The sequence below is a fragment of the Adelges cooleyi genome, unplaced genomic scaffold (assembly GCF_023614345.1).
Source record: "Adelges cooleyi isolate 19-005CV unplaced genomic scaffold, UGA_ACOO_1.1 ACOO_flye_CR_arks_rails_tigmint_CR_PRNA_2, whole genome shotgun sequence".
NCBI lineage: Eukaryota > Metazoa > Arthropoda > Insecta > Hemiptera > Adelgidae > Adelges > Adelges cooleyi.
Window position 1 is genome coordinate 1,794,267 of NW_026095860.1, and position 27,413 is coordinate 1,821,679.

Sequence of the window (27,413 nt, forward strand, 5' to 3'; positions counted from 1 at the left end):
CTTTTGGGGGGGGGGGGGGTTACATTTTTTCTCCGTGAGGTTTATTATGCGGTGTTAACCGAATCCGTCGACCGCGTGTGCAGAACGATTAATAATAATGCTATAAAACCGATCGACGGCGATCGATTCGTGTGTATATGTTGTTTATTATTCGAGTGATTTTTTTTCGGTTTTATAGTCGTGGGTAGGGAAGCGACAGTGTGGAATATTGGCGAACACGGTATTGTATCGGTGGGTATACCACCTTCCACCACAGAAGACGAATATGATAATAAAAAAAAAATAGTAATAAAAATAAAAAAAAACCGTATACCGTGTGTTGCTCTCATCTTGCGCCCGCGGTATATATAAACTTTCACCGTCCGGTCCGGACCGTCTTCTATGTGCGTTCGGCCGTCCGAAGTGCACGTGTACCGCGAATCTGTCTGTGATGTGCCGCCCGTGGTATTGATAGTATTGTATATTTTTTTGGGGGTTTTTTAGAAGAAGAAAAAAAATCGTTTTTTATTATTAATTAAAAAAAAAAATCGCGAATCGGCCAGCCACCATTCGGAGCGTCCGGACGAAAGGTTAGTAAAAAAAGGGTTTATTCATGATATTATTGTATAGTAAAAACAAAAAAGTGACTGTACTTAAAATCGACCGAGTTGTGAATCGTTTGAAAAACAAAAAAACCTTTAAAGGCGTTAAATCCGTTCAAAAAACTATAGCCGTTCCGGCAATCGAGGCTCTAAGCTCGGTTGGCTTTGTTTTCAATATTCTCTTCTCAACGGGTACTGCCTAATTTGTGTGTACACCAAAGACCGGTGCGATAATTTGGTTTATTTTCAAGACAAAATAAAAAAAAAAAAGCCAAGAAGAACAATAATTGGCCATCCCGAAACGGTTAAACATGGGATGTAAATTAAACCGACCGAAAAAAGATTTTTTTTTTTTGTTTACCAGAAAACAATTAATTTAAGGTAAAGATTTTAAAGTTCTGAAGTTATTTTTTCTTATTATTTTATGATTGACACGTGTAAAGTTGATATTTTCAACAAACTTCAAAAAAAATTTAAGGAAAATATTTGATATTCTGTTTTTTTCATTATATTTTTTGTTTAAAGTTTTTTTTTTCCAACGGTAGCTTCAAAATGAAAGAAGATAATATAGTCAAAAGAACAAAATATCAATCATCTTCGCACGTATTAATCAAACGGACCAAATAGCTTTGACTTAACTCTATAAAAGATTATCCGATCAAGTTCAAATTTTGACAAGTCAATGATTTTTTGGGTTAAAAAAAAAATTTTGTCGGTCTAGTGTACATGTGCAACTGTGGCAAGCTTTTAAAATATTATAGGTTGGTACATTTTGAAAATCCTTTGCGGTCCAAACTTAAAATCAATCTTAATGAAATTTTACAATATATTTATATTGTAATTCATATTTTCGATGGAAACTAAAGAGGAAAAAAAACGTATACACATACTTTTAAATTATCATATTTATATTAAAATGGAAAACGAGAAATTCGAATTCAGCCACAAATATTTTGGAAATTAAGGGGAGGCGTTGGTGTAAGAAGAAATTATATTACTTCTCATTAATAATATTAAAAAGACAAACCTCTGAAATGTTATTTGGTATTTTTGTTAGCTTTTGAGGGCCATAAAAAATGGCCACCGTCTAATAATTTTTCGTATTTTAAACTTAAAGGGGAATTTTAATTAAAAAATGATTAAAGGAAACAGCTGTACTGGCTGCCTTTTGACATTTTTTCGTTAACGTTTAACTATAGTACAACAATCTCTTTCGGGCGAACCTAAACGACTTGAAAAATGTTTATACAAATAATAGTTAACGTTTTATTTTTTGTAAAAAGATTGACCTTTATTAAGAGAACATTTTTTTTTATAAAAAAACAAATTTTGCATCAAAGTAGTTTTTCTAAATATCGAGGCGTACCTCTCAGCCGTTTATACACGATTTTTTAAATAAAACAAAACATTGTTATAATAACAATTTATAACATAAACACAAAATTTGAAGTGAAATTTGTCAATTTTGGCGATAAAACATGGCGGATTTGTTTTGAAATTTGTATTTGCAAACATAATAACCATCGAGTGGCTGATTTTTATTAAAACGGTCGTGTTGGGCAAAAATAATTTAATGAAAAAAAATAAAGAAGAAGACTGTTATCTAACTTGCGGTAATGTTATGATTGTTATTTTTTTTAAGTCACGACGTTCGGTCTAATTGAACATGTTATTACGTGAAAAAAAGTGTAATTAATTAATTAATATAATAATTTTCGTTTAAATTCCGTTCGCCTTGCAATTATTAGAGTATTAGATGTACTATACGTTTTCTCCAGTGCGGTGTCCATCTTCGAAAACCGTCATCGGCTAAGATCCAAAATTATATCACTCAGTCTTTGCAATAACTCTCAGTTTAAAATTTGGCCCCCCCCCTTTTTTTTTTAAACTCAAAAAGGTTTTTAGTAACAAGTCATTGTACACACTAAAGGGTGGTGCATCATGTACCTATGAGAAAATAAATAACTTTCAAAATATTTATACTGTCCCTCTCCTCTCCCAAAGTGAGTGTTTGACAACAGCTGGTGATCCACCTGTACCATCATACGGTATTACTTAACTGCAATAGTCTTATGCAGTTCTCGACAGCGAATTGCTTTGACATGCATTTGTGTGTATTTTTTTTTTTTTTTTTTTGGTGTACCTACCTAGTTTCTCGGTGTTGGTAAATATTTAAAAATTTCCACCTAGATATTACAGGCGGCCGCTGCTGTAAAAAGATTTTCTCATAGTTTTGAAATCGACATCAAAAACGTGTTATCGGATTGCCATTTTACTTGTTGTTTTCTTTACCGGATTTTCGGCTGTGATACAATATTTTTTATTATACTCAACGGGCCATATTCGCGTGCACGTAACTAGTCCGCAGTTCACACGGTTAATTAAAAATAATAAATTAAAAAAAATTAACCACCTGATTATGCGAGCGCGCTTGTTGTGTTCACAATTATTGTAGACAGCTAATTACACACACTATCATTGTCGAAAAGTCGTGTGTGTGAATTCGAGTTCTGACCGACTTTTTGTGGTCCTCGTTCGTATCCTCATTCCGAAAAAGATAACGCTGTTGTAAGTTGATGTGTACAACTATTTAATTTAGACCAACCACCCGCACAGACGGCTATTGTATTATTTTGTATGTTTAAATTATTATTTTAACCTAACCTAACCGGCACACTGTTGCGTTTCGGACTCTGTGAAAAATCTATACGGCGCTGGTTTCGGTCCAAAAGGTTAGAATACTGTAAATTCCTCAGTCTTTGGGAGTTTTTGGGAACGAATACACTCCACGTAGAAAAACATAAATTAAGGCTTTGACCTTTTTCTCTTTGACTTCTTATGTCCAAGATTTCATGCTCACGCGGGTCATATCTGATTTTGACATAAAGAAAAAATAAAATAAACATCCCGGGGTGATTCGAACCCGAAACAAAACACTAATCGCTCGCTCGAATCTTTTTAAATAAACAGATTTGTTTGTTTGTTTTTTTTTTTTTTGCTGAATTTCAACTTGACGTTTTCTACGACTTTTTCCTTTAGAGTTCATTGTACTCCGTTTTTGCCTTTATCTGACATAACCGCAAGACCGTAAATAACGTCAACAATGAATGATTTAATAAAAAAACAAAACCTTTGGGTCAATATTGTTAAATGAGGTCTTATTTTATTATATTTTGTTATTTATATTTTACACCGAGTGTACCGTCGAAAACGATATTCGCATTTCTTCCTGTTTAGGCGTATTGATCAAACAATGATTATTATTATTATTCCAGACAACATCAAAACTTATTCTAATTGGATTGTCATGTTTGTGTTCCAAAGCGATTGTTGGTCGTCGTTCGACCGCGACAGTCGCAGTGAATCGGCTACATATTAGAATAACATATAATTAGAATATCTAATTGTTCGCCAACAGAATGGTCGAATATGTTATTCTCCTTGTAACGGTTTCCTTGTACGGGTAAACGTGTGAACAATATTCGTTCCTGGTTTCTCGATATTTGGACGATTTTTTAATGTTACTATACAGGGTGTCTCAAAAATAATGGCGGGGTTTCAAGCGGCTGTGTGTTCAAAGTCTTCTCATTGTTGCATTTTGTCAAAAGACATAATTGCCACATATATATATATATATATAGTATACAGGGTATAACGACAGTGTTTACAATATTTAGTTCACAGTTGTTAGCTAGTTGGAATTTGATATTATATTTGTTTTACTATACAACCCAATCCCCTAGATCTGCTGAACGCCAACGATGAACTTAAGACTTTTAAATGGTAGTAAACAGTAGTAGGTATAATAATATATTGTATATAGTATTACCGGTGGTAACCTATATATTATTTCAACTTTTTAAATTAAGAATGTTAGACAATAATTGGTGTGTTATCTTATTAATGAATCGTCCTGTGCCGTCACCATCGCAAAACTGTCTCGAGTAATTTTCAAAGCAATGTGTGTGCATAAAGCGTTCAACCGATTTATCCGTACTTAAAACGTGTACATTCGAGGGCGGTTCGCTTTATATGGTAATGTAATTCAACGGCACAAATTGCATACGAATGCATACTTATCGTTTTCAATTGTTGTGCCAGTTAACCGCCAGCACTCACAAACTAGATCCCTATTGTTATAATGCGTTACGTACCATTAAGCTAAAAAAAAAAAAACATTAAAAATAAGTTCCCCCCATTTTTTTTTTTAGCGGGATCAGATTAAATAGGTTTTTTTTTATATACTTCTCCTTTGTCTGTATAGGACTAAAGTCGGTCTGTCCAGTTAGAAGAAAACAAAAAATATTTTAAGATAAGGGTAACAACTTTTTTCACAATGTGGAATTTTTTTTTTTTTTGTGTGGCCATACTGGTTATAGTCGTGCTATTTACTTCATTATCGCACACAAGCTGGTACACTATTATGTTAGTTCATCTCTTTATATTATTACTCTCTATGCTGTAGACCTGACCGTCGGTTTGAAATCTACCATACAGACGAGTCACGGTATTCACTAGAACGGCGGCGGATTTTATGCGGGATTCCCGCCTTCGACGGAGGTACCCTCGCCGTAGTTTACCATCCGCCCGTCCATAAACCATGACGAGGGCACCTCTGTTGACGGCGGGAATCCCGCATAATTGTGGCCGCCGTTTTTGTGTACAGCACGGTTTATCTGTGGGTACATTTGAAAAAACCGACGAATTAGAACTTGGAATTTTGATTATTTTTTTTTCCCGGCTACCGTTATGGATAATAACAATATATCTAGATAATATACCTAGTGGATATGTATATATATATATATTCTAGCAGGTGCTATAACAGGTGTTTGGTAAACATTATGTTGTAATGGCCGCGCTGCATGTCGTATACACAAACCCCCCGCGGTTGGCTGTGGTTAAATGCCAAAGCAAACTAGTCGAGGCGCAGGTAAAGCACACAAACGATTTAACCGGTAGCAACAGTGCCCGACAACAATGGCTAGACCGCTGAGCGGAAACAATTTGCAGTTTATCCACCGCCGCCTTCGATAAGATCAAATGGAAATATTTATCAAGCCCAATACCGTTTTCGGAGCTCCGATACTCGTTTGTTGGGTCAGAGCTGCCAACAACATGTCTGTCGAAGGCCACCGTTTAGGTTGAGTCGATGTGGAGCCGAGGAGGTGTTGTTTTAAAAATGATGTGTCTTTAGATAAAAAAAAATTCCAAAAAAATCATCCCTTCCCATTTAAAACCGAGAGGAAAAATGTACAATTTTTCCATCTTGAAATTATCGCACCCCCCCCCCCTAAATTTAAGTCGTTTTTAAAATTGCAGTTTTCTCTAATTTTTCACACGTTTTTTGCCTTTACAACGCTTTTATTGATATTTTATATTTAAACCATTGAACAGACTGTCATGGAAGCGTTTATTTTTAAGTGATTTTATTCCTGTGCTGTCTTTCGAATAACAATACATTTTTACAAAGGTGACGTTATTAACTTTTTTTCCCCATTTTTTTTTTCCAGGCGACATTCAAAACGTCCACAATGTTGTGGAAATGGTTGCCCGTTTGTTTTCTGGCGGCTTTCGTGCAGGTAAGTCAATATGCGGTACATTAGCATAGCATTAGTTTAAAAGGGTAGTGTTTTTGCTTTTAAAACGAAAATCTTAAATATAATATGTCTTGCGATTAATGGTTATAGTTGAAAACTGAACATCGACAACATAAAAGAATTTTATAAAGGTTTTTAGATATTAAAAGCTTTTGCCGACCGTTTTTTATTTTTATTGATAAAGCGATAGTAGTCACGTTTGTTCAATAACAAAATTATATTCCTCGTCGATATCAATAACGGTTATCCAAGGAAACAGTAGAGGACGAGTCGGTCACGGTTTAAGTACGAATGTTAAACTTTGCTTTATTATATTTTGGTTGGAATGTTTTTGTGCAAGTTCTGTTTAAAAATTCATTTCGTAAGAGCGGAAATGTCTTGCGAGCTTATCCGTTTGTCAATATTTGAAAACAATCGAACGTCAAACGGAAAGTTCATTTTTTTTTTCAGAGTATTCTGTTATTGTACTCGTTCGGATAAAATACATTATGAAAAAAAAAAATACCGACAATAAGTTCTGCGAGCAAATAAAAATATGTACTTGTGTGCAAAACTAAAATATAAACAGCGTTTTGCTAACCTGTAAAACTCCATTAAACAAACACACTAACGCGGTCTGTGAATTTCTTAATAAGTAATTTACAAAATCGGTACATAATTCACCTATCTCTCTTCCTTTTAGGAAATGTCCACTACTTCACAATGCCGTTTACTAAAAATGCAAACCTTTAGCCGATTTCTACAATTTACTTGGCGAAATAATCTCCGCTCTATTGTTGGGCGCTCTGTGTTTTTTTTTTCTGGCTTAACTCGATGACCTCTCCGTGCCTTTATTGGCGCGTTAACGAGAGTCGATTACCATCGTAAAAAAACCCAAAACACATAACGATATCAACGACTCTAACGGCACGTGTTACACAACGATTGATAGGTACATTGCATTGTATTGTACAAAGCGTATCCGAAGACGTTTTGTACGATTGTTGGTACTAATTGTTGTTATTAAAAAAAAAATACCTACCTCTTTGCTTTCGCTTTTCCGTCACAATGCACGCCCCGATACACTTCTGTATAGTGTATAATAATATTAATAATATAGTCGGTAACAACACTATTTTAATTATTATGCACACGTGGTAAAACATAACCCCAAAATTCAATATTAATGTTTTGGTTTTACGTTAAAAATATCGTCTCGCTAAATATATTTCTATATTTCTCCGAACTTCATAATTTATACTTTAATATAGTACGGTACAAATCGAACCGAAGGCGTTTTCTTGTCAAAACTCCCGGTGGTTTCTTGCTTATTTCGTTTGTAGCATTTTCAACCGGACATTATAATTATTTTGTCAGAAATGATGTCGCTAGAAGGTTGTTAACATTAATTATCACAAACGAGGTTACTCCTTAAAGGAAACGAACACATTTTTTCCAATTCATATTTTGTATTTTTTATGGCAAGCTCTTTCTAATGGGCTCTTGGAATCAACTTTCTGTCTCTTGTAGTTTAATAGAAATTTGAGCCTTTATAAGATGTGTATGCAATCCGATCTACGCGTATATTATCTTATATTAATCTCATTGTTAGTGTGTAGCATTTTGCTTTTTTTTCCCATTCAAAAGAAAACTCTTCATTTTATCAACATCAAACTTTTTAGCTGCGACGCGCGATAGCTTTATAAAAATCCGCGGACGACAATGATTAAAATGCCGGTAGAGTGTAATTAGTTTTACAACGACAAAGTCCCGAATTCAATAGGATAGGGGCTAATAACTTCTTTAGAGTCCTGCCCAGGACCGGAAACCGAACTTGCCTTAGAGTCGTATCCGCTATCCCGCCGCCGGTCTACGCATTAATCATTCAAGACAAGACCGTTGCACAATAACACTGTAATAATTTTAGCTGGCCTATTGACGGATCCGGCCAAAACCGACCACGGTCTTGCGTCACGCCGATTATTGGGGATATTGCATTCCACGCAGATGGATGGACCGAACGGTTATTAACAGAGTGCCCGTTTTAATATTATGATATTTTAGTGATGATAATACTGTTATCGACCAAGGCCGTCGGCTCGCCACCGGGATTGGCGCAGAAAGACAGTCGGGTGACATTTGACTCGTCTTCGGCGAGTTTGAGTAAAAAATATAATGGCTATTGCAAAATCCTCTGTTAATAATAATTCAATACGTTTGTAAATGTCACGGCGATTTCGTATGCGTGCCGTGTCGTCGTCAATCGGTTCGTCACCGTCATTTGTATCATATTGTTATTGTATTTTACAAACTGTTTTAATCATCGAACCCAGCAGCAGCTGTTGACCAAAATAATATTATGAAAAATTACACTCAGACCGAAAAACCCTAACTGTTTTCTCAGCTTTACCGAAAAACATTTAATCATGGATTGTTATCTCTAATCTCTTATCACTTACCGTTATCTCTTATCCCTTATCTTTTATCATTATCTCTTATCCCTTATATCTTATCACTTACCTCTCATCTTTAACTGAAAGTGAAATTGTAACACGAAAATGGCGGCATGAAATTTCTTGTATCCAGCCCCAAAGACATGTCCATGTTGAAAAAAACAGCTTAATGCAGTCGAGGCATAACGGGGACGGACCATAGTGAACTCGGTGTAGTCTCGGGACAGTTACAATAAACTGTTATCACAACTGACAGCCAGGATGCAAAAATTAGACAAAAAATTGCAGTTGAGTTATAAATGAACAGCGATTCGAGAGCTTTTCAATTTGGTGTTGGTGAGGGATGGGTATGAGGGAGATATGGGGGAGTATGGAGTATAAGCTATGGATCAGGGGAGTATCTAAAAAATTTAGAACTTTGTTAATAGATATGTATGTATGCGAGGAAGTCTAAGCGTACAACGCTGGAACGCTTGGAGCAGTTTCAACCAAACTTTGTGCACATCTATGATGGACAAACTGGAAAAAAAAAAAAATTCTGGGTGCATATCACAATATAAAAGCCATTGTCACTATCAACTAGTTGACAGTTGAGAATATATTTCTAGACCCAGTCGACTGTTGATTCATTCACACATTTTTTTGGATTATTTTGTCAATTTTGAAAGGGAGTGGGTGGACTTCTTGAACTGTCGGCCCAATAAAATTCCTTTCATGTACGATTTCTTATCTATAGACGTGTAAAACGGTTCAAGGGATTTGGTTAAGATACAAAAATTTAAAAAAAAGATACATCATTTCTAAAACTATTAACTTCTCAGACTTCGCCTCGAGGGTCACGTTTGAACAACTCTTCCGGTGTGTGCTATATTGACTTTGTTGTTATTCTATCGGAGGAATCGTGAAAGTCACATTGAATCGGTCCGTGAACTACACGAATTATGTAATGGTAAACGGGCTGGCAAGGTCATCCTTGTTCTGTGTGAAAACGGGCATCCATTTTATGAGTTAAAACTACTGTCCGATGAGAAAATTCTAAATCACCATCAATGGTAGTTTTATACTCAAAATTTTGATAGTTATTTTTAGATTTTTTTGAAAAAATTTCTGACCTGTAGGTACTTTTATTATAATACAATTTTTGCCTTTACTTAAAAACGGTACAATATTCAAAAATTTCAAATTACACTCTTCGAATAATATTATTAGAGGTAAATAATATTAATTACAAGGATTTTAAATATAATTTTGTACCATGTAATTGTGTGTTGATACACAATTTTGTGTAGACAAATCACGCTTAGCACTCATTTGATTTGGAAGTAGTTTTCTAATTCGAATTTTATACGTATGAACTGTACCGAACGAGACAGTTAAGAAATACTTATAAAATTTAGCTCGTTGGCTGAAACTTCTCAATCTGTTATATATTATATTTAAAAACAAAACAAGTCTATCAAACGCACCGGGAAAATTAAATTGTGAAAACTTCCACCGCGAAAGGATATTTTTAGTAATTACATTTTTTTTTTTTTTGATAAATAAAAGAAAGAGAAATATGAAAGTTTTGAAAAAAAATATTTAAAAATCAATACAGAAAAAATAATGAGGGTGAAATTATTTTTTGTTTTTGTGGTCGCAATAAATAAGTGTGCAAGCGTCTCTTTCGCTTTGGGCAAAAATGTATTATTGAAAATCCAAAAACCATTTGTTCGCCTCTGCGTTTGTTGTTACTTTTAAAAGTTTTTATAACTTTTTTTTATTATTAGATTTTTGTTTTTGTTTTTATGGGTACAACGTGATATAGTATACAAAGACAAAATATAAAAAAAAAGAGCGGCGCGCGTTATAAACTAAAACCGACAAAGCTACAGCACATATTTTGTTATTATTATTTGTATTTTTTATTTTTGAGTTGCCATCGAATTCATGAATAAAATTACAATATTGCCAAATGGTAGCCGAGTTTAGAAATTTACCAATTAAGAAACAACTTAAACGGCTCGTCCATTACAATAATAACAATTCAAACACACATTATAATTGATTTGCTCACAAACGATACGAATCGACGTATTTTGCATTTATCGGTAATTTATTATCATTATTTTTTTTTTAATGTAATATATTTTCACAAACATATTATATCATTTCATTCAGAGACAAGGTTGACCTTGTTGAGTTGTCCGACACAAACATAACCGCCGACAGACACAATATGTGTTATGAGGACATTAGTCTGGTGTAAACAGAAGCGTTTGCAATTTTTCCCAAACAAGTTTTATCGAATTCAGCATAATTTAATCGCGGTAAATAGTAATTGCGGGTTAGAAAAAGTTGCTGGACAACCTAAACAAACTGGTTATAGTATCATCTCAGAGCGGCGTTATTGAAAATCCGTTGGCAGATTCACAGGAGAGTGAAATCAATTTTCGATAACATTTACATTAAGATTGCAAAGTTTGGCTCAAACTGTGTCATGGCAAGTTTTTTTTTTCGTTATTGGTAATACACTCGAGTAGGTAACATTGAGTGTGTCCAACAATAATAATAATTAATATCCCATAATGTGTCTACTGTACCTACCGACTTGTAATTCTGCCAAATGGTTTGAATATAAACGACAGGAAATCGGTTTTTATTTATTTATAGAAAAAATGAAGTAATAAACAACTGCTAAAAGCAATAAAATCATAGTATTCAATGATCTTTTGCGCGATTAATTCTCAATCTATTTAGAATGCGGCCAAGGCGTCTGGATTGATATTTTAAAGTTGGTAGTTTATACTTCATCAAATAAAAACTGTAAAATACAAATATTTTGATGGATTTTTCTGTACTTTTGTAATTAATATCACATTAATTTAATTGCAAATACATTTACAGACAACTAAAACAATAAACGTCTCGCTTCAATTTAAATGAATAAGTTTCGTGTTAAAACTAGTCATCTAATAATCAGAAATTGTGCTTGTTGTAGAAAATGTAAAAAAAAATACATTCATAAGAAATGAAAATGTTAAATTTATACAATTTGTACGTTTTAAATTAAAATTATTATTTTAATGAAATACCTACACAGTTTTGTGAGACTATAATAATTGGGTCAAATTATATATTATTATAGATAAAATAATTATTAAAAATTTTGTAAGATGGTTAAGATAGGATTTTAAGCAAAGTGTTATATTATGCAGTACACTTAATTTTGATGTTTGTGCAATTATATTAAAAACATATTGTCTGTGTTTGCTTAGCGCTATATTTATTCGTTTTTCAGTTTGTCACTTATCAAAGCCACTTTATAATTATTTTGTAAAAAAATTCACATGTTTGTGCAAATGTATACATCATAATATGTCTGCGTTATGTTGTATTAGTTTAAATATTCGTTTATACTAAATTGCTGTTTCTTTAAAAAAAAACACACACAAAATAACTTATACTTATATTTTAAATTGCTCAAAATTAGGAATAATTGTTATTACCAAATTAATAATTTCAATGTACGTTTAATTATAATTTAAATACGAATTTTAAAAATAGGCGAAAGCTAAAAAAAAATAAGATTAATTTCTAAAGTTATATGTATTATGGTTAGTGTAAAATTTCGGTTTTGTGACTGTTTAGTTTCTATGAGATGACCGATTCATTTTTTTTTTTTATTCAGAATCTATTTTTTTCAAAATAAAAGGTAGAATGGCAATTTGTTTTTTTTTTGGTGTCGACTACTATTTTTTGAAACAGCGACCCTTAATAATCTTCTTATCGGTTGATATTTAAACAGAACAACGGCGAAACTGCACCCTCAAATCTCACAACAGTACATTAGGCTGAGGGGACAATTGCGCGAAGGGACTGTCATGCGTTATGTCATACTAACAATCCGCCTTAGGAGAGGGCTTTTCTTGGCAAAACCAACAGCAGCGGTTGCAGAGGTGTGACGCTAAAGCCAAAGTCGTTAAGAACGGGAAAGTGCGCGGCAAACAAAGTGGTTTCACTTTCAAATAAAACGTCTTCGCCCAAAAAACGGTTGGCGTGCACCGACGACGGTTTAACGATCTAACAGACACGGTGTGAAAAAATAAGTATAAAAAAAAAATGAGTAACTCCGTTAAACGGTTGGTGGTTGTCTTTATAGAAATAGCCAGAGGGGCTAGATGAACGGGTCGAGATTGTCAGTGCTGTCTTGAGTGTTGTTGTGACCAAACGATGTGTCTCTGTACTTGCAGTTGGGCTCGGTTAGGTCACCCATCCGGGGATAAGGCCCCGAGGCGATTGTTTTTTACTTGGACGAAAAAATACACAGTAATACAATGATATTATAATATATGCGCAAAACAAATTATACGAGAACGGGAAGACTTTTTGGTAATAGTAGTTGCACGCATAACACATCAGTCTTCAGTGCAGTAAATATTGGATTTTAAATAATCACTTTATTTTTATATTTGTTCACTCCGTTTATCTGTTTAAATTTAATTTAATTTCAAGCTTTCAATAAATCGATTAGTATTAGACGTTAGGTATTTCGTTTGTAAACTCAAATGAACTAATTAACTAATTAACAACAATATAGTATGGACATTTAAAAACATTTTACACTATATCACTTCTAATACAAAATTACTACAAAAAACAAGTATCAACTTGTCATGAATTTATAAAAATAATAATACTAATTAATACTGCTTGCTACTTTAGTAATAAATAGTTTTGCTAAATCGCCATAACCTCAATTTCTGGTGTCTGGTTTAGATTTAACTAAGTGGCCTAAAAATAAAAATAACAAACAACGGGCAACATAAATAATTGCAAAGTATTAAAATCAAAGGTTTTTTTAAACCAAATCATTTTGGAACAGTTTCAATCCCAAAATTGACTTTCCTCAAAACTATGTATTTTGAGTTGTAGCACAATCTTGCACCAATAATAATTCCTGTACCAAGATTTGTGAACACATTTTCGGCAAATTTAAAACAAATTATATTTAAGTAATTTCAAGTTGAAACACATTTTAATTAGTTTGTTATCTTACTCGATTTCCAATGGGAAGGCGAGGGAACTAATATTATATTTCTGAGTTTGGCTAAATATTTTAAAATACACTTTGCCAGTGTGTCAAAATAAATAACTTGATCTGATGTTAAAAAAAGATAACAATATGTCTTTCTATCCATCCTGTTGGCATGTATATTATATTAATAAAAAAATACAGTTTTGGTTCAGCTATTAATTGCTGGTACTTATCCATAAGGAATATAATTATTGCAACATAATTGCACTAGAAGTAAACACTTTAATAATATTATTGTATCATCTCGATATTTTCGGATAAAAGTGACATATTATAATCATCTCGACTTGTGTGTACTTATATAAAGATTCTTTTTCCAGCTGTACAGCAAATTAAAAAAAAAACCTTTCCAATACCTTTCAGCACTACCAAACACGGCCTCGTTGTATAATACATATTACTATTATGTACCTCCTATCAGAGCTGTTATGTTGGATGATTTTACAAAAAGGATAATGCCGTCTAAACGACTCAATTTGCAGTAGTTGTGTATTGTACATGGGTCATTGGCGATTGGGTTAGGTCAGGTCCTGGCCGCTCGGCTTACCTGTAATGCTTGATATTATACTTGCATAACCCACTCACAGTAATTACAGAGTACCTAGTGTATTGTAGTTTTTTTTTTTTAGGTTTAACGATTTGTAGATGTTAAAAACAAAAACGAAAATGTAATACCGATAACGTTTTACACCTGTTCAGACGTCTACCGCAGTGCAGTGGATATATTTTTACATATTATATTATTATACATGCTGTACACCGTTCGTCCTCTCCATCAATCATTATTATACCTGTTTTTTATTTTTTTATTCATCCCACATTCACCGAACGGAGGTCAAAGTATCATCTTCACCGTTGAAGTGTAAAAAAAAAATAAAAAACCGGTTTTCAAAATACTATATATTTCTTTTATTTCATAATAAGTAGCTATAAATTTATATGGACGATCGTCTCTAACCGATATTGTACCTAACCGGATTGCATAATATTTTTCTCCTCTGTCGTTTAAGTCTCATTCGCGTAGCTGACTGAAAAGCAATTTTGGGCGGACGAAATAATTGTTTTTTTTTTATACTTTTTATTTCGCCAAAACAGTTTAATTAAAAAAAAAAGAAGTATTTGAAAATAGAAATCGTGCAAAATCCAAAGTTTATTGCGCAACGAACCGCGGAACATATATCTTATAGTGGTCGTTTTTTTTTTTAAATTAGTATGATTTTGTTAAATATTACTCATATATAAAATATAATTTCGGCTGGACTGTTATCATGAATTCCTGGAAACAACATCTGGGCTCAATATTATAATATTCTCGTCAATTTTAGGTAATTAAGAATCGCTTAGAAGTTTTTACAAGTGTGAAATGAACAGGTTAGCCTGTACATAGTATATTCTGTAATTACATTTTATATTTTTGATAATAACTAAATATGTGATTGGATTTATTTTAACATTAACACAATATTTACAAGTACACGTTCAGATTGCAGCAGCCGAATTAAATACAATAATATTTGGTTTTGAACTGCAAATAAAATGTGTTGAAAATCAGTCCGAAAAATGAAGATATAATAATATAACAAACATAATATGGCGCGAAAATCAGATAAATTGTTGACAATGACCATAATGATACCTCCAAAGGGGATAAAAAATAAAAACAGTCCTTGTATATATTTTTTTTTTAATTTCCACTAGAATTATTTTTCGGTTTTGTAATAAATGAGAAAAAATTCGTTTAGCTTTGATGCAACAGGCGAGTAAACAAAGTGGCGAATAATGTTCAGCGGGCTGGCCTATGGGCTATGATAATATTCATGATACTCTAGCATTATCTCCAGCGTTTACACAGAATAATAATAATCGCGACAAGACACCGTACAAGTGAAGAGGTATATTATACACGGTCGTGTTTGCCGTGTATATTATACCTTTCACACGGTCTATCTGCACACGACCTTTGACCCGTTCGCAGGCGACGGCTAGCGGAAACGTCTAACAACGTTCATGTAACACAACTTTGCGCGCCTTTGATCGGTTCCGCCGTCACTTTCTCTCCGGGCGACCGGAAACAATAGCGCGCTCGATCCGAATATAGATCATCATTTGGATCGTAATATAGATCTCTAAACGTGCGGTTGGCACCAAGGTTATATTGTGTAGGTACACGGGAGGGCACGGCCGCGGTTGCCTACGTCGTGACCAAACACAATAGGCACGTCCACTATTGCACTAGTGCCATGTAATCCGGTCGTCGACAAACTGTACAGCGACAACATAACAATAATATTATTATCACCGTAAGTACTGTTAGTTTCGACGGTAATGCATTGTTTTTTTTTTTTTTTTTTTACAAGAATATGTCTTTTTTGGTTTTGTGTCCGGACCCACCTTGTCTTTATTGCGCGTTTTTAGGCGTTGCTTTGGAACTCTTGAGATCTGAAAATCAGTCTGTAGGTACTGTCACAATTTTCTAACTTTTTTACCGTAATCAATTTCTAAGTCGTTACATGTGTAAGCGAACCAACAGATGTTTGAAAACAACGGCTTCAAATCATTAAAAAACAGGCGTTCAATCCTAAACGTATTCACCCTACCGATTTCATCATTTTCAGTCGTTATAAATCCTGTAGACCCGTGACCTCCCCCCCTCCACCCCAATATGCTCCGTTTCCACTATGTCTGTTTTCTCTATGTTTGTGTCTCCTAAGCTGTTGAACCGATTTGTTTAGGTAGCCAATTTGTAGTACAATTACAAAAAAAAATTACTCCTAGAACTCAACAATTTGTAACGCTATATATCTTGAAATATTCTAGATTGTTATTACTATAATATCTTGTCATTTATATCGTATCGCTTATTTCTTATCTGTTACCGCTTCTCTCTTATCTATTATCATTTTTATCTAGTATCTTATCACTTATTTATTATCTCTTACCTCTTATCACGTTAAAGTGGAAGTGTAACGCGACAACGGTGACACGAAATTTCTTGTATTCAGTCTAATAACATTTCAATGATAAAACGACAGCTGTTAAAACCATAAAAAAAAAACAATGTACAATATTCTCGTATTATATAGACCCCAAGACAAGCCAGGGGTGTGAGGGACGGCTATTAATTGGTTATTTTTCCTTTGGTGTTGAGCGATTTAAATATTCTGAACGGACAACGTTTGAGACATGACAAAAAAGCTAAAATACCGACAGTTAAATATTATATTTAATATGTTTTTTGATTTCAGGCCGGCAGAGTCATTATAAGCGGCAACGATTCAGATGAATCCGGGGTAGTCATGATGAACCCGTCGTCTGTGGCCATGGCTAATCGGTTTGTGCGCCAAGACGGTCACGATCACGACAACGGCGTGGATCACAAGGTGCTGCTCAAAGGCATCCGTGTGGACTGCGGCGCTGTGTCCTCGGACAATGCCATTTTTGTAGAAATCGAATTCCTTGAGCCGTTTTACGGTGTCATATACAGCAAGGGCCGTCACGATGACCCAAAATGCAGGTGAGCAGTATGTAATATTCACAATAGACAGGATTATTCGGATTTAACGTTGCAGCAGAAAAAGTTTCGTTTGAAATCCTCGTTGATCCAAAAGCACCATCGTATTATACTAGATTTACCTATGAGAAGTAGAATAATTATGACTGCTTTGGATAAATACCTCTCGGGTCGTGAGTGTTTAGAGACTAACGTAACCCCCAACTGGGGTGAGGTAGACAGAAATTGAAGGAAAGTTGAGCTGGTTAGAGTTTTTTCTATGCCAAATTATTCAATTATTCGGTTTTCATTTTAGACCAAAAAACCTTAGAAAATTACATAATGAAGAAGCCAACCAACTCGTACACTTTCGTTAATTGATTTTTTATTTTTACTATAACTATAATTATGTTCATTATTATCAGTTAATATATTGCTTAATATACTTCGTTAACTGGACAGTTTTGTATCGTTCACAGGTTTGTGGAAAGCAATTCTGGAAACAACGTGTTCCAGTTTTCAATACCTGTAGAAGGTTGCCGTCCGCCTGTCGATACTTCATGCGGTTCGTCAAGTGAAGACAGTGGAAATTGTGATTTGGGTTCTATAGAAAACACAATAATTATTCAAACAGATGATGCAATCCAGGTAAACAGTGGTTAACTGAATCATATTAAAACAAATAAAAATATACACTCGGCTATTCGTGTTCGTATTTTAATGTCAATGCAAATGCATTATTACAGGAAGCGTGGGACTTGGCCAGAAAAGTGTCATGTCCGTCAGAGACCAAACCAGGTGCTGGCAAAAGAGTACGCTTTAAGCCCATTGTAGTCGACATGTTGGAAGTAGTGTCTGTTCCGTCCGGCAATCAAGGAACCTTACAATGTTGGATGGACATACAGCGAGGCCAGTATCCAAATGTGGGTAAATTATTATTTAAAAAGCAAACAATTAAAACACTAAGAAACGTATGTTTTTAGACGACACCGGTAGATAAAATAATCAAAATTGGCGAACAACTATCGTTATTAGTTTATGTGAAAAGTACAGACGAACCATACGATGTTAAAGTCAAAGAATGTTGGGCTTATGACAACGATAACTATGAAGCACCAACTACTACAAATATACAGTTAACCGATTCTAATGGATGTCCAAAGTAAGTTTAACACTATTTTAAAAAATAAACACATTATATTGTTTATAACAAAATAATAAATAAAAACTGATTACCTAAATTACCTAGTTTATAACATAACAATACAAAATAAATATTTATATTCAGTGAAAATATCATGATCCAAAAATAAGGATTCCTTCTTTTCTTATAACATTTTTTATTTAGATACATACCTACATATTTTACTTATGCTTAGAATTTATATGGTATAAATAGTTAATGGTACATTTTTTTTTGTAAAATCTGAATTTATGTGCTCTTATCACATAATGTCTTCATTTATTAATATTAAATATTTTATATTCAAGGAGAAAAAAGTTAATATCAAGTTGGAAGAAACAGCAAAATGTAGATGAAAATGGAATAACTACAATTGGATATACTAATGTTACTGCCTTTAAGTTCCCTGACAAACATCAAGTTTTTCTCACATGTAATGTAGAGGTAAATTTTATTTTTATTTATTGAATATTTATAAACACATATTTTCTTATACTAAGTCAAATTTTAGCTATGTTTGGGCAGTTGTCCTGAAGAACAATGTCAAGCGTCATTACCATCACCTGGAGTAATATTACCTGAACCAGATTGTTATCCTGGTTCAAGAGACCCACGTTGTCCACCACCAACACCATTCCCTACGACATATCCGCCTCAATGTTATCCAGGCTCACCGGATCCAAGATGTCCAAAGCCGTCTATTCCACCGCCGACATCATTCCCTTCACCATCGCCACCTCAATGTTATCCAGGCTCTTCCGATCCAAGATGTCCAAAGCCATCTATTCCGCCGCCAACATCATTCCCTTCACCATCGCCACCCCAATGTTATCCAGGCTCACCCGACCCAAGATGTCCAAAGCCATCTACTCCACCGCCGACATCATTCCCTTCACCATCGCCACCACAATGTTATCCAGGCTCAACCGACCCAAGATGTCCAAAACCATCACCTCCTCCAACAACATATCCGTCACCATCAACACCTCAATGTTATCCAGGTACAACTGATCCTCGATGTCCTACCCCATACCCTCCACAATCCACACCACAAATTCCATTCTGTTATCCCGGTTCAGACGATCCACGATGTCCTAAACCAACTCCACCGCCCACTCAACCACCAACTACACAAGCACCGGTCTGCTATCCAGGTTCAAACGATCCACGATGCCCAAAACCAAAACCACCTCCTACTCAACCACCACCTATTTGTTACCCGGGATCTAACGATCCTCGATGCCCAAAACCAACACCACCTCCCACTCAACCACCACCTATTTGTTACCCGGGCTCTAACGATCCTCGATGCCCGAAACCCACACCACCTCCTACTCAACCGCCTCCTATTTGTTACCCAGGATCTAATGATCCTCGATGTCCAAAACCACCTCCTACACAACCACCAACTACACCAGCACCCGTCTGTTTCCCTGGATCTAATGACCCGCGTTGTCCGAAACCTCCCCCAACATTGCCACCTACAACTCCTGCACCAGTATGCTACCCAGGTTCCAATGATCCAAGATGTCCAAAACCATCACCTCCTCCAACAACATATCCATCACCATCAACTCCTCAGTGTTATCCAGGTACTACTGATCCTCGATGTCCTACACCATACCCTCCACAATCCACACCACAAATACCATTCTGTTATCCAGGCTCAGACGATCCACGATGTCCTAAACCAACTCTCCCTCCAACTGAGCCGCCAACTGAACCGCCAACTGAACCACCTACTGAACCACCAACTGAACCACCAACTACACTAGTACCGGTCTGTTATCCTGGCTCTTACGACCCACGTTGCCCTAAACCTCCTTCCACTCAACCCCCCCCTATATGTTACCCGGGCTCAACAGATCCTCGATGCCCAAAACCAACACCTCCACCTACTCAACCACCTCCTATTTGTTATCCGGGTTCTACAGATCCTCGATGCCCAAAACCGACCCCTTCACCCTCTCAACCGCCTCCGATTTGCTATCCGGGATCTAGTGATCCACGTTGCCCAAAACCGTCTCCAACACCACCTCCTACTACTCCAGCACCTGTATGTTACCCAGGTTCTAACGATCCACGATGCCCTAAACCTTCTCCCACTCCAACTTACCCTACTTATTTACCTCCAACTACTCCTAGTCCAGTGTGTTATCCAGGATCTAATGATCCGCGATGCCCGAAACCAACTCCTCCGCCTACTCAGCCCCCGCCCGTTTGTTATCCAGGTTCCAATGACCCACGTTGTCCGAAACCTCCCCCAACATTGCCACCAACAACTCCAGCACCAGTGTGCTACCCAGGTTCCTATGATCCAAGATGTCCAAAACCAACCCCCCCACCTACTCAACCACCACCTGTCTGTTATCCGGGCTCTACAGATCCTCGATGCCCAAAACCGACTCCTCCACCTACTCAACCACCTCCGATTTGCTATCCGGGATCTAGTGATCCACGTTGTCCAAAACCGTCTCCAACACCACCTCCTACTACTCCAGCACCTGTATGTTATCCAGGTTCCAATGACCCACGTTGTCCGAAACCTCCTCCAACATTGCCACCAACAACTCCAGCACCAGTGTGCTACCCAGGTTCCAATAATCCAAGATGTCCAAAACCAACCCCCCCCTACCACCTCCTATTTGTTACCCGGGGTCTACAGATCCTCGATGCCCAAAACCAACACCTCCTCCTACTCAGCCCCCGCCTATTTGTTATCCAGGTTCTAATGACCCACGTTGTCCAAAACCTACCCCGTCATTGCCACCTACAACTCCAGCACCAGTATGTTACCCCGGTTCAAATGATCCTCGTTGTCCTAAACCATCACCCCCTCCAACTTATCCTACTTATTTACCCCCAACTACTTCTGGACCAATATGTTATCCCGGATCAAGTGACCCTAGATGTCCAAAACCATCTCCAAGTCCTCCACCTACCACACCAGCACCAGTATGCTACCCTGGTTCTACAGATCCCCGATGCCCAAAACCAACACCACCTCCTACTCAACCACCACCTGTTTGTTATCCGGGATCTAATGATCCACGATGCCCAAAACCAACTCCTCCACCCACTCAACCACCACCTGTTTGTTATCCGGGATCTAATGATCCACGATGCCCAAAACCAACACCTCCACCTACTCAACCACCACCTGTTTGCTATCAAGGATCTAATGATCCACGTTGCCCAAAACCAACCCCTCCACCTACTCAACCACCACCAGTATGTTACCCTGGTTCTACAGATCCCCGATGCCCAAAACCAACACCACCTCCTACTCAACCACCACCTGTTTGTTATCCGGGATCTAATGATCCACGATGCCCAAAACCAACTCCTCCACCCACTCAACCACCACCTGTTTGTTATCCGGGATCTAATGATCCACGATGCCCAAAACCAACACCTCCACCTACTCAACCACCACCTGTTTGCTATCAAGGATCTAATGATCCACGTTGCCCAAAACCAACCCCTCCACCTACTCAACCACCACCAGTATGTTACCCTGGTTCTACAGATCCCCGATGCCCAAAACCAACACCACCTCCTACTCAACCACCACCTGTTTGTTATCCGGGATCTAATGATCCACGATGCCCAAAACCAACTCCTCCACCCACTCAACCACCACCTGTTTGTTATCCGGGATCTAATGATCCACGATGCCCAAAACCAACTCCTCCACCCACTCAACCACCACCTGTTTGTTATCCGGGATCTAATGATCCACGATGCCCAAAACCAACACCTCCACCTACTCAACCACCACCTGTTTGTTATCCAGGATCTACTGATCCGCGTTGTCCAAAACCAACACCACCTCCTACTCAGCCCCCACCTGTTTGTTTCCCTGGTTCTAATGATCCACGTTGCCCTAAACCTCAACCTACTTTGCCACCTAGTACTCCAGCACCAGTATGTTACCCTGGTTCAAATGATCCTCGATGTCCTAAACCATCACCCTCTCCAACTTATCCTACATATTTACCGCCAACTCCATCTGGACCAATATGCTATCCCGGATCAAGTGACCCTAGATGTCCTAAACCATCTCCGACTCCACCACCTACTACTCCAGCACCTGTATGTTACCCTGGTTCTAACGATCCAAGGTGTCCAAAACCATCCCCCCCGCCAACAACATATCCATCACCACCTCCTCCGCAGTGTTTCCCAGGATCTACTGATTTTAGGTGTCCAAAACCCACTGAACCTCCTACACAAATCCCACTTACGCAAACACCTTTTGTATGTATCTGTAATCAAACAACACCAAGACCTATTACACCTCCTATATGTTATCCTGGATCTACTGATCTACGATGCCCAAAACCAACACCTCCTCCTACTCAACCACCAACGAGTCCAGCACCAGTTTGTTATCCGGGCTCTAACGATCCTCGATGCCCAAAACCAACCCCTCAACCTACTCAACCACCTCCTATTTGTTACCCGGGGTCTACAGATCCTCGATGCCCAAAACCAACACCTCCTCCTACTCAGCCCCCGCCTGTTTGTTATCCAGGTTCTAATGACCCACGTTGTCCGAAACCTCCCCCAACATTGCCACCTACAACTCCAGCACCAGTATGCTACCCTGGATCTACAGACCCACGATGTCCGCAACCGTCACCTCCTCCTACTCAGCCCCCGCCTGTTTGTTATCCAGGTTCTAACGATCCTCGATGCCCAAAACCAACTCCTCCTCCTACTCAGCCCCCGTCTGTTTGTTATCCAGGTTCTAACGATCCTCGATGTCCAAAACCAACTCCTCCTCCTACTCAACCACCTCCTGTTTGTTATCCGGGCTCCCCAGATCCAAGGTGTCCTCAGTATCCGTCATCTACTCAACAACCACCTACATATTTGCCACCCCTAGAGTCAGATGCAACACAAGAACAGCTATCACAATTACAAGAGCAAAACCAACAACCTCAATATAATCAAGAAATAACGACACAATATACATCTTATTCGGCCTCAGATGAAAACTCCGGTCAAAATCAACTAGATCTTTTCAATCAAGGTACTATTGTGTATTAATGTCTTAGTGATTTATGTTTTAAATGTATTTCTTTTTTAAACGAGAGTAAATTTAACTAACGAATGAATACAACTGTTTTAGCACTCATTGGATACAATGTACAAAGGCGAGACATTTCTTCTGGATTTGAACATCTAAAGTACGAATTAAGAAATGAAATCGGAAATGAGAACTTGGCTGCTCTTGACAACTTAGAAGATGATTTATTGTTCGAGTTACAACAGCAACCGAATTTTAATAAGAAACGGTCATCCTAATCAAATGTAGTGTCTAGAGATTGTGATTTGCTTGTCTACAAAAATGTGGTTATGTTTTATTCGTAATTTGTAAAAATGCTTAGTTAATTTTAATTGCTCAAAATGTATTTGACAAAATTTCGTTACCATCATTTGTTACCACTAAGTATTAACATTATGTGCGTAAGGTATGCATTCATTTTTATACGTTTTTTTATTGTAATATTAAACGATACTTTGTATTTATTAAACTAAACATACTTCTATTACTATTATTTTAGACTTCATTCGGTCAAATATTGTCTGATATCGAATTAAATTTACATATACATGTGTAATATCACTCAGGATATAATATTTTCATCCACTTTTCTTCAAAATCCAAAAAATGTACCCAAACAATTTACATATTTTTCAACTTAATACTACGGCTATCTAAAACTTGTATTTTGCATTATCTAAATAATGCATAATTAGATGTGTCTCTGAAATCTGAATTATATATAACCCGTCGAGTTAAGTCACCAATAACCGACAACATATCGTGGGCTTGGAAACTAGAAGGGTCCTACATCGACTTTAAACAATTGTTCAGGAGATCTTTTTTAATATTTGATTACATTTATTTCATACTTTCACCGAATGGATTTTATTTGTTTGTATTATGCCATTAAATCCAGAATGTCATAATGTATGATGAGGTATTAATTGTTTGTCAAACCAATAAGTTCCTAACCTTTCTATCTGTTAACGACATTTTTAGGCGTACGGTGTTTGGAACGTTTTGAGACTAAAAACATGAAACATATTATGTTATTGTGTCGTCGGTGAAATAATTTTGACGAGGCACATTTCGTTTCTCTAATTCATTGACTGTCAAAAGGAGTTGAATTTACGTCTCGGGGTTACCCGACCAGTATTTTTGTATCTTCCTAATTAATAAGCTAATTTTTTATAATTTCAATTATAAATGCACTTTAGAACCCTTAGCCCGCGACATATACCACACTGCCGGTGCCAAAGACATCGTAAACCGGCGTCGGCGGCGGTCACGTCGACCACGTTACCATGGTAACCGCGGTCCGAACGATTGGACCACGAGAGCGTTGGCGGTCCTCGCGGACTTCTCCGTGTGTCAGTACCGTACGGATACGGCAGGCCGAAGCAACGGCTTGCGTTATTTAAGTTTCCAAAGTTAAGTACGCGCGGCCAAAGTGCGATCCCCTGAAGTGGTGTGTGTAAGAAAATAACTATACATAAAAAATTTTTTTTTTAAAAATGCGTTTAGTTGTTGTAATTTACCGCTAATGTAGAGTAACACACGGATCAAACAAAACGTTCCGGATACGCGTTTGAACTCATTGTACGGCTGTTTGGGATACGTCCAAGGGTAAGTACATAGACCGCATTTGAAAATATTTTTGAAAAAAAATTCCAGTCGTGTCGGGGCATACTAAAAGTGATGGGCTCACTTTCGAAAAAACGCACTGTTGAGCGTTGTAACGCGGTTATAATCACTATTGTATTTTCACGTTGATATACGGTTAGGGTTGATTTTAAAAAAAAAAACTATAGTAACTTATCCATCTATCAATTAACAACATAAATAATATACTATATTTCATAAACTTGTTGTTTGTTAATTCATACTCGCATAGCGACAAATCATTTTACTACGGTCAAAGTATTACACATTCCCTCCTTTTTTTAGGGGGGGGGGTGGATTTCCTCTAAGGGTATAATTTGTTACTGTTTTAACCCATAACTCATAACAACAGGTATAATGAAACTGTATTTTTTACATATCCGTCGACTGTTGCTTCGTTCAATTATTTCCCACTCCCTCTTATTTTTTAAATAAAAAGCAAGTTCCACAAAATCATAATATTTTAATATTTCATCTTGTTATGGCCACACTTGAGATTTACCCCTTCAGTCTAATTTTCAGACCGCAAGTTCTAAACCGCGCTCCAAAAAGGGTAATAAAGGAAAAGTTTTATCCCTCGCGGGAAACAATGTTAATGATATTTTCTTGGATTTTCACCGTACACCGTTAATACCTAAATCGGCTAAAGAATATCTCACACAAGTTTGAAAGTAATTAGACTATTTTTGCCAAAGTTATACCGCGGGATGACATTATCTCACCATTTCTTGTAACCTTATATTCGTTTAAATAAACCACCGAGTTCGGGAAAATATTGTCTTTTCGTTCACGGGCCACTAGGTACACACACATAGAATATTAGTTAAACATATTACCTACCTAATGTCCCGGATGAATTGTCTATCTGCGCGTTGTTGTTGACATTTCAACGGTATGCTCTACAAGTGGGTCTCGATAATTGAATCGGCTGGAAATTCCAATTTGGGACTTGGGGACTAAACTTCATGCGACGTTGCTGTCTCTGCGGACCGGTGCCGGATAAATCTGTACCTACACTAAGTCTCAAAGATTTGGAACTGTCCCGTTCGAATTGGATTTTCGGTCTAAATTTATCTGGACGCTTTGTCTAATGATCGGTTTCAAAATGAAAATCCCCTACCATAATTATAGTTACCGTGCAAACATTAGAGATCACTTTCAGTGATTGAAATTCATCGAACAATATTGTTCCTTTTTTAAAAAATTGTTTTCAAACTTCTTCTTTCTTTACGCTCTGGGGACTAAAACTCCACGAAAAGGTCGTCCTTTACCCAATAAACTCATAAAGCTCAATTCCAGGGGTGTAAGGCTCAGAGATGTGAGAGAATTTCCACGAAAACTGTGATTATCTTTGTTGTATTGTGAATGGAAAAAATTAACTTTAAAGATACCGATTCACTGCCGGATAGCGGCTCATTCCAATGTATACATAGAATAAAATTACTAACTTCACTTATGACTGTCAGGGGAGTGAGGCAAGTGAAAACCACATCCACAAATTTACCCTATCACCACAGATTAAACAAAATCAGATAGTGCATTCCCATTTAAAGCAGTGCAATCGCTGAAAATGTAAACAAACCAAAACCCTCTTCAACCCAGAGAAACTACTGGTAGAAAAGAAAACCCTTTATGAGCAATTATAATTTCAGAATTGAGCATCGTTGAATTTAGATTGTTAAATACATTGTTATCATGGAAACGTTATGCAAATTATTTGATAACATTTTATAGTAAAACGTTTTGTATAATAGTTGAATTTCTAGAAAGTGGTCACAAGTTTAGGAGGGTTTCAGTTATCAGTAAAATATGACGAAGTAAACAATCTAGTTTTATCTAATCTGTGTTATCGCCACGTTTTTACGGATACTTAACTGATTCCCAGACAAGGCAACGATGTGGTTGGTTTTGGAGGGTGAACAGGAAGGTTTCCAACTAATAAATAAAATCTTGGCGATAAGTCCAAAACTTGACAGGGGAGTGAGGTCGAATGTTGGAGGAGACGCCAAAAATGTGATCCTCATAGTTCACTGTAAATAGAATGGTATTTCTTGAAAAATCATCTTTTAGCAGACAATACTATTTTAAATTCCCTTTTTTCAAGTGACCTATCCTTATGCCTTAAGCGGTCTGGATATTAATTGATTTTCTTACTGATTTATTTTTGAGACAAATTAATGATTCTGATGGACACATTACATTTTAGCAGCTCAGAGGGATACGATTTCAGGACAAAAGAGCGGTACATAATATTCTTATCGGACACCTGTGGGGTCGTGTAACGAAACTATATTGTTGTTACAGCCGCGGACAATACCGAGCCTTTTACAAC

General features: G+C 36.6%; 2 protein-coding genes across 3 annotated transcripts in view; both read left to right on the forward strand.

The window, feature by feature from the left end:
• Positions 1 to 372: 372 nt before the first annotated feature.
• On the forward strand, positions 373 to 23,912 carry LOC126833927 (mucin-2-like). The gene is given in 10 exon segments (XM_050565519.1): positions 373 to 569; positions 6,095 to 6,163; positions 16,936 to 17,204; positions 17,660 to 17,828; positions 17,927 to 18,103; positions 18,164 to 18,342; positions 18,672 to 18,807; positions 18,875 to 20,993; positions 20,996 to 23,401; positions 23,501 to 23,912. Coding segments are annotated over 9 exon segments (5,679 nt in total). The 5' UTR covers positions 373 to 569; positions 6,095 to 6,115; the 3' UTR covers positions 23,677 to 23,912.
• Positions 23,913 to 24,809: 897 nt separating this feature from the next.
• The window catches only part of LOC126833350 (potassium voltage-gated channel protein Shaw-like), a 125,811-nt gene continuing 123,207 nt past the window's right edge, over positions 24,810 to 27,413 (forward strand). For both annotated transcript variants that reach the window (XM_050564621.1, XM_050564620.1), the window contains exon 1: positions 24,810 to 25,045. The gene's annotated coding sequence lies outside the window, so the exon portion shown is untranslated. The remainder of the gene's footprint in view (positions 25,046 to 27,413) is intronic.